General features: G+C 43.2%; 1 protein-coding gene across 1 annotated transcript; it reads left to right on the forward strand.

Moving 5' to 3' along the window:
• Positions 1-3159: 3159 nt before the first annotated feature.
• On the forward strand, positions 3160-4791 carry LOC147435477 (uncharacterized). The gene has a single exon (XM_086487965.1). It carries the CDS (start codon positions 3904-3906, stop codon positions 4654-4656), a length of 753 nt encoding a protein of 250 aa, XP_086344091.1. The 5' UTR covers positions 3160-3903; the 3' UTR covers positions 4657-4791.
• Positions 4792-13218: the final 8427 nt, after the last annotated feature.

Genomic DNA, 13218 nt, shown 5'->3' on the forward strand with positions numbered 1-13218 from the left:
AAAGGTAGTATTGGAGCCTTCTTAGTAATAACAACACATTGATTTGCAATTGATTATGTCTGTCCACCAAAAAGAACAACGCTAAGTGAGAGAAGATGCTTAGATCTTTCTCTCTAAAAAAATGAGAAACAATATCACTATCAGAGGCACATTAATTAGCGATCGATTTTCAACAAAAAACGCCACAGAAAACCGGTTTTTAGTGTATTTTCAAAGCACAAAAAATGAAAAATCTCGGTTAGTTTTGAGGGTTGCCTTGAAGGAAACCGGCTAGATTTGGCAGATTAAAGTGTTAAACCCTCAAAAAATCCTAAATTTTATGTGGAAATTTTCAATGCTCTCCTTTTTTCCATTGATTTCTAGGTGTTTGGGAAAAATGTGTCTCAACTTAATATCGTGCCTTTTTCAATTTCAAAAATGCAGGTATGTCCGAACAATTTTTGAAAAAAAAAGTACGACACGAATCCCAAGAGATGCCTGTTGCAAAGACAAAGGATGGGACTGCCAAAAAGAAGGGCGTGGAGTCATCTACTATAGCACACTGGCACGAGCAATAGCATGGGGTCAATGACACACAGTCATTGACGACGACAACATGGCAAGGCAAGTTTTGGGGAGGCTTGGTTATATTTTTTATTAATGCGCTGCTCTATGCTGCGCAGTGTGTGCAGTCTCCTACGTGGTTAGCTCAATTGACTTGAAGATGCTTGTGTGGAGTAGTGAGAGTTCAAGTCCAGCTTGCTAAGTTTTTGGTTGGACAACTTGCAAAGGTCTAATGCTGCACCCGTTGGAATCTCGGCAAGATTGCAACAAATATAGTAATGAACCTATCAGTATGTTGAACCGAGTAGTAGGCCAGTTGAGGGTAAGCGAAAAAAGAGAAATTTTGCCCCAATATAGAGAAAATAGTGTAAAGCCCCAAAAAATAAGCTTAATTTTCTTAAACTTTCTCCTGGTAAATTCAAGAAAAGGAATTTGTATGTTTGGAAAAATGGTTTTTCCTGAAAAGTGGTCCCTACGAACGCTCTTGGTGAACACTACCTCACAAAATGTAATTTATCTTTGTCAAAAAAAGAATGATGGAGGCTGACTTAGATTTCTCTCTCTCTCTCTCTCTCTCAGATAAAGAAAAAACTAGTCCATTACTCTAATTCAAGACAAACATCACAAAATAAGATGTCTCATGTATTGGTGGGTATTTAGTTTTAATAGACCAGATACAAATCTTTGCTTACACAGAAGGCAAAAAGTAGTTCAACCTCGATAAAAGGTGGTCCTCCAAACAAGAAACCCATAGCATGCGCGCACACACACACACATGTTATCTTACAACTTCCTCTTGAATCACCGACCATGGTCAATGTTGCGGCGGCTTTGATAGAATCATGATACACGATGATTACATGCATTACTTATTTGTCAAACTAGATTTTTTTTTTGCCAGCCAATCAATTTAGAAGTCAGCACATCAGCTTGTCAGTTTGAAAGGGCCAGAGACTGAAACCTCACCATCAACCCTATTGCTCGCACAAGACACCCGATCAACGCAATTATGATGAGGGCTAGCATACCTCACAAATATCAGATCAACACAATTATGACTAGTATCACAATCAGAAGAACCATCAAATGGAGGCACATCACTGAACACCCACTGCTTGCCTTCTTCCCCAGTACGCCTAGCCTCCTCTGCATAGCCTTCAGTCGTGTATTTGTTGTCATCTAAATTATCCAAAAGCTTTGTGTGCAAATCAAGCTCTTCGTTTATAACCAAGGCAATGTGTTTTGTGCTTGTCACGTCTCTTCAAGCTTCAAAAGGTCATCATCCTGATCCCGCATGACATGTCGTTGAAGCCCAACAATTCTAGAGTTATCTAGGCCTGTTGTTCTCCTTAGGTTCCCCCCTCCCATCCTGACCGAATAGATTACTCCTGTTAGAAGCTCGGGAGGAATTTAGGCTTTGACATCTGATTCATCCTGGAATGAAGACTCAGAACCATGTCTTGTCGTTTTCTCAAGTCCTTTTCATTCAAAGATTTGGTGAGGGAAGGATTTCTCAGGAGGGACTGAAGGCTATCAAGGCAGCTACCAAGCATGGTGAACTTCCGTCTGGTGGTAGAAACGAGGCGAGAATTGTCAGCAGCACAGGACCCACTACCAACGGGGGCTGCAGAGTTGCGCTCTGCAATGTGGGATGCTAGCCTGACTGCATCTTCAAAATCTCGCATCCATAAATGATTTTGTGCCATTGTATATGACCCTACAACGGCGTGCAAAGGAAGAGCGGTGCGGATCTCTGCAAATTGGTACCAAGTTCATGCGGGAATGAAGGGAGGGGGCACCTTCAAAATGCGGGCACATCCCCCACAGAGAGGATGAATGGCTTTCAGCATCTACAAACTCGACGTCCGCAAATACAGCTTCCATGGGTGGAGTGATAACTCCACTACTTCAATGCGAAATGATGGTCTCACTACCATGGGCAAAGTCATCCCAAGCAGCTGCAAAACTGCGGAGTCTTTGTGCATAGATTGACCATTCACGAGCCTTGCTTGGTTTGATAACATGTCAAAGGCTGTGTAGAAGCCGTTTCCATCACCACTATAGGAGGAAACTGAGGCTGGCTCCATCTATATCTCCTGCAAATGAATTGAGGCAGGAAGTGCAAATAGAAAAATGAGACATTCACACATTAAAGACTGGCGGGAGCAATCACAAAGAATTTGAATGAACAAAACAAACTAGACTTCATTTAGGCACGCTTTTGCGCAACAATGAACCCCTTAAAGATACCCTACGAACCATTAATGATCACAACAACCATTAAAAATGATTCATTGATGATCACAACAACCAGGAAACCTATATTAATTAGTGAATGAACCTAGGGCAATTTGCAATCAACGGAATGGTATCTATTTTCTCGATGATAGAAGGAAATAAGAGAGTCATTTGAATATCTGACGCACATTGAAGAAAACATGCAAATGCTTGTTATTGTTACCCAGCAGCTCAGTAAGTTAACGATCGTATTTCTGACAAGGTAACTAGGGGGAGATCCAAAGATTCATTATAAGGGTTAGTGATGGCGATGCGAGTGGGCGAGCAGGGTAAAGTGGGTGTGTGCACAAGTACGTGGGGCAAGGGCCCGTCTACTGCTGGTGGGAAGCTTTTGGCCATAAGCGGCGTGTTTTGCTTACGGTGCTTGGCTTACTGCTTCAAGCAACAGGGTCGGGCACTATGTTGTTGGAGTTTGGTTTCCCTCCAGTTGTAGCCCTTGGGTTGGTGCTTGGCCAAGTGCAGTGGGGGTAATCCACAGATCATGATCCATCATGAGCCTTTGCAACTAATTTTTGACAAGGTAAACTTGTGAATTCGAGATGCTACAAGGCGTTCTGAGCTTCCTGCCGTACCGACAAGCCTTCACTTTACCTCATCAAGGCCCCCACGCCCAGGTCACTCCCTCGACGAAGCTGCGTTGAAACTCCAATGTTCTCACGACAACACACACACTCTCTCTCCCTCTCTCTCTCTCTCTCTCTCTTTGTGTGTCCCTCCCAGGATTAAGGGCGGCCTGTGGAGGGGCGTTAAGCTCACGAGCTCGCCTCCCGTCTGCAGTACAGCAAGCTCCGCTCTCCCATACTCTGCGAGGACCTGCGGGTCTCTCTCTCTCTCTCTCTCTCTCTCTCTCTCTCTCTCTCTCTCTCTCTCTGTGCACCATTGCCGTTGCCGCGTCGACTGTCTGCACCATTGCCGCGTCGACTGGCATCACAGGGGTAGTCTTTTGCGAGGGAAGCTTTGCCTGCCACCGATTCGATTTTTCAACATTGACTGGCTCTGCTGGCCTCAAAAGCCTCGAGCTCTAACATCAACCAGAGTCAGACCACAAGAAGCCACAATCACATGAGCATGGCTACTAGGGCTTCGTCCCGCAACAAACTTACCTTCGCCGGGGTTGTGGCAACGCCCCCAAAGCTAGACAACACTATCCGCCTCCAAAATGAAGTTGAAAGGCTCCGCAAGGAGAACGACGAGCTGAAACAGAGAATTGTTGCCATTGAGCTTCGGCTCACCACAATGGAGAAAGACAAGAAAGAAGAGATCGAGCAGATGGAAGCCAAGCTCAAGAAAACGAAGGTAGATGTAGAAACCACCCTCACAAAGGCTGTCAAGAATCACGTGCAAGAGGTCATCTCTAACAAAGTTGAATCCCGTGTGGCTTCTACGCTACGCGAACGACAAAGGCAAGATGACATCGCCCTCAATGTCCGCATCGGTGGGCTTCCAAGCTGCTGGAAAGGGGAGGGGGACATCGAATTTGGTAAGGCACTTCCTCTAATTCAAGCGGCACTCCCCATGATACAATGGGATGAAGAGGCAATCACCGTAGTTACACACGAGTATCGAACCAACCATGCCATCCTCACTCTCAAGACTAAATCGGATCGAATCAGACTCCTTCAACAATCAAGGCTTCTCCAAGACACTAAATTTTGGTTTGCGGAAGATCTTACACCCGCTCAACACAAACAAAAAAAAGTAGAACTTCAAAAGGTACGCGAAGCAGGAAAATGGGCAGTGTACCGAGGAGGTAAAGCCATTATCCAGGAGTTTCGAACTCCTAAACCAGCCTCCCTCCCACTTGCTCCCTCTTAGGTTTTTTCTTGTTCTCTTTTCTTGTTTATCCCCCGTTGGACCCTCAGTCCTTAACTGAGTTGTATATGACAACCCTATCCATTGTAATGTTTTGTTCTTTTTTGGTCCCATAGGTCATATATGACCTCCGTGGACGATAATATAATCTATCTATCTATCTAATATCTCTCTCTCTCTCTCTCTCTCTCACACACACACACACACACACACACACACACACACACACACACACACACACACACACACACACATACGGGCAGCCCAGACTGCTGCAGATCTGCCATAGCTGCAACCTACAAGCGTTCATGCCAGCATGCACGTGTTGCGGTTTAAAAAAAAAACTCTATGAAAGAGCGCACGCCGGCGCGCGCTCTTTTAGAGAGTTTTTTTTAAAAGGGAAAATTACCAAAATACCCTCTAATTTGAAGAAATTTTCGAAATACCCCTCAAATTTCAGAAAATCTCTAGACCAGTAATGGCGAGCTCTGTGGCTTCTTTGGCAGTTGTTGCTCCCTTGTTGTTGCCCCAGCAGAGAGCCTTTCCAAGAGCTTCTCCGGCGCCCTGAGTCCCACTACCCTTTGTGCCCCCAAGAGTGCCAACCCGCTCGCCATCTCCAACGGTAGCCCAGTGAGCGCCATGCTTGTGTGGAAGCTGTACTCTCTCTTTTTTTTCCCCAAAAATATCTACATGATTAGAATGATTGGCGGCACGGTGAAGAATACAACACAAGGTCTCCTTGAACACATTGTCATTGTCTCCAAGGATAAATCATTGATTTATAGACAGATTAGGGCTTCTGGACAAGGAAGGCGGAGACCTGCACCTGCCTCTTGGTGTCAAAGCCCACCACGCAGATGAAGGCTTCGGGGTACTCCTTGGCACACTCCGCAATTTTACGCAGCACCGCGAAGGCATCTTGGTAGCCGAACATGGGCAACTTCCACATCACTCAATATCACCCATCGTACTAGCCGCTGCCATGGAAGTGCTCTTGGTATACGCTCTTGATTTTGTCTAACTCAATGCAGGGGGTCCAGTCATTCGGCACCATAAAGTCCACCTGCTTCGCTCTCTCTGCCAATCCCCACTAGCAACTATGGACTCTCGACTCCAAGGAACTCCTGCTCTCCCTTCCCTACCTTGCTTGGTCCAACGTGTTCTTGTTTCTTCACGCTTGTTGGTAATGACGATGGCAATGTTTCTAATACTCCATTTATCACCTGCTGTGCTGCCTCCCAACGCTTTTCATTCAATTACTACCCTGATCCCTTTCTCCCCACATCCTCAACTTGCCGCTTTCTCATCGTAATGATGTGCCTCGGTCCATGCGAGTCAGGGTCTTTTGTGTTGTATCTGGATTTTTGTTAAGGTGTACTAGTGTATCCCCCTGTCCTTTGAATATAACATGGAGGGCTACTCTATCAAACAACCCATGGAGATGGTGTTGGAAACCTAATACATTCCAGTAGGTAAAAGTTGTTGACCTCCAGCACACGACCCTAGAGCAGCTCTCCTTCTTTTTCTTACCCATGTTGATGTTCTTGACATTTGGCAATGCAAATTGTGCTCATGAGGTCATCAATATCAGACCTGCATGTAAACAATCATTAGGACTAAGACTCTGAGCCTTTGGGTGGTCAGCTTCAGCTTCTTCAAGATATCTTTTTTGCCTTCAACAAGGGCGTCACCCTGCTATCTGCGCCTCGATTGGCCGGTGTTAGTGATGGGCTCTTGCTAAGGGCCATTAATTGACTCATCCACTTGGTGGACATGGCCACGTTGGCTCGCCTGGAGCTACAATTGCAATGGCTGCAGCATGCCATGCTTCACCTTCTCCATGAATCCCTTTTCTTTTGGTCCAAAGAGAATGGGCGTACCCCATTTTCCGGGGCGTCCCTCCATGTGGAAATACAGCTGCCTCCTGCACATGTCCCATTGGTGTGCTCATCATGAGGCTATTATATTGTCCATGTGCAAAGGATTATGTGCGTAATTCTTCCATGGCGGACGTACATTAGTATATTGCATGATGCGTTAGGGAATTCTGACAAGTTGGACCCATGGTCCAATGTGATTTTCATAGAGAAGCAGCTGCAACAGGAGTAAAAGGTGGATATGCAGCTAGATGGTGACAAAGAGAATGGCAATAAGGAGTTTACAATGATTTTGGTCAGCCGCATGTCTGCATGGTTGGAGAGGTATGCATGCAACGTGCTGTTCAAGGATATGCGCGCAAAATTTTTTAAGGGTGTGTTGGCGCCGCTCACGCACATGTGTCTGCACCCAGCTTTATGCGAGGCAGTTGTGACCCATCTTAAGAGGCAGATGTTGGACGTCTTTTGACTGGGGCACGATGAGACAGTAAGTAGACGACAGTTTTCAACGGAGAGAGAGAGAGAGAGAGAGAGAGAGAGAGAGAGAGAGAGAGAGAGAGAGAGAGAGAGAGAGAGAGAGAGTGATGCCTATCCATTGTCGTGTAGCACAGATATGGAGGTCCATGGGGTGGACTGAGGAGGCGGGTGTCAATCTCATTGAGCTGGGTAGCCTCAGATCAAAGTCGACATTTGGTATCTCTAAACTCTCTTGAAGAAAATTGAGAGAATCGTAGACACGGACCCACTTCCTGTTGCCATGTGGCAATTTTGAGAGACGCCTCTCTCCATGATGGACAAGTCAGTAGACTAGAAATCCCAAGCAGTCTATGAACTTTCAACAGTGCTCATATAAACATGGAAAATTTAAGAGAGTGGTTTTTCACTAAATTTCTCTAAAATTTGTAGGTTTTCTCACCTTCTACTTTGAATTTTAAAGATAAATCTCAAAATTTATAGATGGAAATATACTAAACCTAGGTTTCTTTTGTTTATCAACATGGTTGGGTGAAAGAGAACTTGCATGGGGAGAATTTATCCTAAGAAAAGTGCTCATAACTTTATCCACGTTGCATACTCTTTTATCAAAGCACTCGTTATAAATCCCCACCTTTACCATCTCTCTTGATACCTTTGTCACCACCATCTTTGGAAACCCCACTAACTTTCCCACCCCCTCGATGGTATGGTTCATATGATGGTTTGAACCAGCCTTTTATATATACCATGATATGAAGTTCTCAAAAGAATGACCTCATTTCAATAATCAAATTATTTTCAAGTTCCCACAGTTTTCTCTAGAGTAAATAAAAAATGCATAGTATGGTATCGTACATCAACCCATAATAACTTGAGGTAGAGTGAGAGAGAGGAGAAGAAGAAGAAGTGAAGAACTCCCAAACTCTCCTTATTCATGAGATTTGTTTGAGTGGCAACAACCTTACCTTTTTAGTGTAAAGCTTGTGGTTTAACCCTTCAATTGGGGGGCTAAAATTGGCAAATAGTTTTTCATCACCCTTTTTATGGAAGCAATGGAACTATAACATATTGCAACCATGGTATACATACACAAATGTGTCATATGTGATTCTTAATGTATAATAAACACCCAAATTGTTAACAAGCTCTATGAGGTCTTGCGTGTAAGAGGTACGATTATGAGATTTATATCCAACAAGGATCAATGGTAGTAGCAAATTGCAATGAGCTTCAAATACTTGAGGGCAAAGATTTCCAAGGAGAGGAATATTAACATGCCATTGTAATGGTTTTTAGTGTTCTAGCCCATCAAAGGAAACACTCTACCCAAACCTTGTTCAAAGGGTTGTCTCGGTCAAAAATTTGTGGTTGATTTACCATTAAAAATAGGTGCAATGTTGAATTAATATTTTGTTGTTGTGCTTGAAGTCACCTAAGAAATCATGTTTAGTTTTTGTTTTGCGTATGTGCCTTGCCCTATCTCGCTCGTTTTAGGGATTTCTCGGAAAATCTCGCTTGAGATTTGAGATTCCTCCCATCCAAACACCCGAGAAGAAGAGAGTTTTACCGTCTTAGGAAACTATCCCAAGAGACCTTAAAGATCTAGCCAGCAAGGAGTTGAAATCAACACATGTTATTCAAGAGGGAAATGACATAACCAATCTACCACACTTGGATGATAGAGAGGTTATACCATTTTTCTCTTTTTATTAGCACACACACACATCCACCCACCCACACACCCGAGAAGAAGAGAGTTTTAGCGTCGTAGGAAACTACCCCAAGAGACACTAAAGATCTAGCCAACAAGGAGTTGAACTCAAGACCCTTTATTCAAGAGGGAAATGGCATAACCAATCTAAGACACTTGGGTGATAGAAAGGTTATACCATTTTCCTCTTCTTATTAGCACAAACACACCCACCCCCCACAGACCCAAGAAGAAGAGAGTTTGAACGTCGTAGGAAAATATCCCAAGAGACCTTAAAGATCTAGCCGACCAGAAGTTAAACTCAAGACCTGTTATTCAAGAGGGAAATGGCATAACCAATCTACCACACTTGGGTGATTGAGAGGTTATACCATTTTCCTCTTTTTATTAGCGCACACACACCCACCCACCCGAGAAGAAGAGAGTTCTAACATCGTAGGAAACTATCCCAAGAGACCTTAAAGATCTAGCCGACAAGGAGTTAATTTCAAGACCTGTTATTCAAGAGGCAAATGGCATAACCAATCTACCACACTTGGGTGATAGAAAGAGAGTTTTAACGTTGTAGGAAACTCTCCCAAGAGACCTTAAAGATCCACCCAACGAGAGTTAAACTCAAGACATGTTATTCAAGATGGAAATGGCATAACCAATCTACCACACTTGGGTGATAGAAAGGTTATACCATTTTTCTCTTTTTATTAGCACACACACACCCACCCACACACCCGAGAAGAAGAGAGTTTTAACGTTGTAGAAAACAATCCCAAGAGACCTTAAATATCTAGTCGACAAGGAGTTGAACTCAAGACCTGTTATTCAAGAGGGAAATGGCATAACCAATCTACCACACTTGGGTGATTGAAAGGTTTTACCATTTCCTCTTTTTATTAGCGCACACCCACCCACCCACCCGAGAAGAAGAGAGTTATAACGTCGTAGGAAACTATCCCAAGAGACCTTAAAGATCTAGCCAACAATGAGTTAAACTCAAGACCTTATTATTCAAGAGGAAAATGGCATGACCAATCTACCACACTTGGGTGATAGAAAGGCTATACCATTTTCCTCTTGTTATTAGCACACACACACTAACCCACACACCCGAGAAGAAGAGAGTTTTTATTTTGTAGGAAACTATCCCAAGAGACCTTAAAGATCCAGCCGTCGAGGAGTTGAACTGAAGACCTATTATTCAAGATGGAAATGGCATAACCAATCTACCACACTTGGGTAATAGAAACGTTATACCATTTTCGTCCTTTTATTAGCACACACACACCCACCCACCCACACACACACACCCGTGAAGAAGAGAGTTTTAACGTCGTAGGAAACTCTCCCAAGAGACCTTAAAGATTTAGCCGAAGAGGAGTTGAACTCAAGACGTCTTTTTCAAGAGGGAAATGGCATAACCAATCTACCACACTTGGGTGATAGAAAGGTTATACTATTTTTCTCTTTTTATTAGCACACTCACCCACCCACACACACACCCAAGAAAAAGAGAGTTTTAATGTCGTAGAAAAATATCCCAAGAGAACTTAAAGATCTAGCCAACGAGGAGTTGAACTCAAGACTTGTTATTCAAGAGGGAAAAGGCATATCCAATCTAGCACACTTGGTTGATAGAAAGGTTGTACCATTTTCCTCTTTTTATTAGCACACACACACCCACCTACCCACACACCCGATAAGAATAGAGTTTTAACGTCTTAAGAAACTATCCCAAGAGACTTTAAATATTTAGCCAGCAAGGAGTTGAACTCAACACCTGTTATTCAAGAGGGAAATGGCATAATCAATCTACCACACTTAGGTGATAGAGAGGTTAGACCATTTTCCTCTTTTTATTAGCACACACACACGCACCCACCCACACACCCAAGAACAAGAGAGTTTGAACATCGTACGAAACTATCCCAAGAGACACTAAAAATCTAGCCAATGAGGATTTGAACTCTAGACATGCTATTCAAGAGTAAATTAACATAACCAATGTACCACACTTGGGTGATAGAAAGGATATACCATTTTCATCTTTTGATTAGCACACACACACACCCACCCACACACCCGAGAGTAAGGGAGTTTTAACATTGTAGGAAGCTGTCCTAAGAGACCTTAAAGCTCTAGCCAATGAGGAGTTGAACTAAAGACCTGTTATTCAAGAGAGAAATGGCATAACCAATCTACCACACTTGGGTGATAGAAAAGTTATACCATTTTCTTCTTTTTATTACTGCACACACACACACCCACCCGAGAAGAAGAGAGTTTTAACATCACAGGAAACTATCCCAAGAGACCTTAAAGATCTAGCCGACGAGGAGTTGATCTCAATACCTGTTATTTAAGAGGCAAGTGGCATAACCAATCGACCACACTTGGGTGATAGAAAGGTTATGCCATTTTCCTCTTTTTCTTAGCGCACACACATTGACCCACACACCCAAGATGAAGAGAGTTTTAAAGTTGTAGGAAACTATCCTAAGAGACCTTAAAGATCTAGCCGACGAGGAGTTGAACTCAAGACCAGTTATTGAAGAGGGAAATGGCATAACCAATCTGCCACACTTGGGTGATGGAAAGGTTATACCATTTTTCTCTTTTTATTAGCACACACACACACCCACCCACACACACTCCCACCAAGAAGAGAGTTTTAACGTCGTAGGAAACTATACCAAGAGACCTTAATGATCTAGTAGACGAGGAGTTGAACTCAAGACCTCTTATTCAAGAGCAAAATGGCATAACCAATCTACCACAGTTGGGTCATAGAAAGGTTATACCATTTTACTATTTTTATTAGCACACACACACCCACCCACCCACTCACACACGTGAGAAGAAGAGAGTTTTAACGTCGTAGGAAACTATCCCAAGAGACCTTAAAGATCTAGCCAACGAGGAGTTAAACTCAAGACCTGTTATTCAAGAGGGAAATGGCATAACCAATGTACCACACTTGGGTGATTGAAAGTCTATACAATTTTACTCTTTTTATTAGCACACACAGACACCCACTCACCCACCCACACACTCGAGAAGAAGAGAGTTTTAACGTCGTAGGAAACTATCCCAAGAGACCTTAAAGATCTCGCCAGCGAGGAGTTGAACTCAAGACTTGTTATTCAAGAGGCGAATGGCATAACCAATCTACCACACTTGGGTGATAGAAAGGTTATACCGTTTTCCTCTTTTTATTAGCACACACACATCCTCCCACCCACCCACACACGTGAGAAGAAGAGAGCTTTAAGAGCATAGGTAACTATTCCAAGAGACCTTAAAGATCTAGCCGACGAGGAGTTGAACTCAAGACCTGTTATTCAAGAGGGAAATGGCAAAACCAATCTACCACACTTGGGTGATAGAAAGGTTATAAATTTTTTGTCTTTTTTTTGGAGACACACACCCACCGACCCACACACCCGAGAAGAGGAGAGTTTTAACGTCGTAGGAAACTATCCCAACAAACCTTAAAGATCTAGCCAATGAGGAGTTAAACTCAAGACCTGTTATTCAAGAGGCAAATGACCAATCTACCACACGGGTGATAGAAAGGTTATACCATTTTCCTGTTTTTTATCAGCACACAATAACCCACCCACCCACACACCTAAGAAGAAGAGAGTTTTAACGTCACAGGAATCTGTCCTAAGAGACCTTAAAGATCTAGCCGATGAGGAGTTGAAATCAAGTCCTGTTATTCAAGAGAGAAATGACATAACCAATCTACCACACTTGGGTGATATGAAAGGTAAAACCATTTTCCTCTTTTTGTTAGCACACACACACACACACACACCCACCCACACACCCGAGAAGAAGAGAGTTTTAACGTCGTAGGAAACTATCCCAAGAGAACTTAAGAGTTAGTCAACGAGGAATTAAACTCAAGACCTGTTATTCAAGAGGGAAATGGCATAACCAATCTACCACACTTGGATGATAGAAAGGTTACGCCATTTTCCTCTTTTTATTAGCGCAGACACATTGACCCACACACCCAGAATGAAGAGAGTTTTAAAGTCATAGGAAACTATCCTAACAGACCTTAAAGATCTAGCCGACGAGGAGTTGAACTCAAGACCAGTTATTGAAGAGGGAAATGGCATAACCAATATGCCACACTTGGGTGATAGAAAGGTTATACCATTTTCCTCTTTTTATTAGCACACACACACCCACCCACACACACTTCTGCCAAGAAGAGAGTTTTAACGTCGTAGGAAACTATACCAAGAGACCTTAAAGATCTAGTAGACGAGGAGTTAAACTCAAGACCTCTTATTCAAGAGCAAAATGGCATAACCAATCTACCACAGTTGGGTGATAGAAAGGTTATACCATTTTACTATTTTTATTAGCACACACACACCCACCCACACACTCACACACGTGAGAAGAAGAGAGTTTTAACGTTGTAGGAAACTATCCCAAGAGACCTTAAAAATCTAGCCAACGAGGAGTTAAACTCAAGACCTGTTATTC

This window comes from Adiantum capillus-veneris, chromosome 18 (assembly GCF_014529385.1).
Source record: "Adiantum capillus-veneris isolate H3 chromosome 18, ASM1452938v2, whole genome shotgun sequence".
Lineage (NCBI taxonomy): Eukaryota > Viridiplantae > Streptophyta > Polypodiopsida > Polypodiales > Pteridaceae > Adiantum > Adiantum capillus-veneris.

Coding starts and splice junctions, on each gene's coding strand:
- LOC147435477 (XM_086487965.1), top strand. CDS start 3,904: ATGAGCATGGCTACTAGGGCTTCGTCCCGCAACAAACTTACCTTCGCC.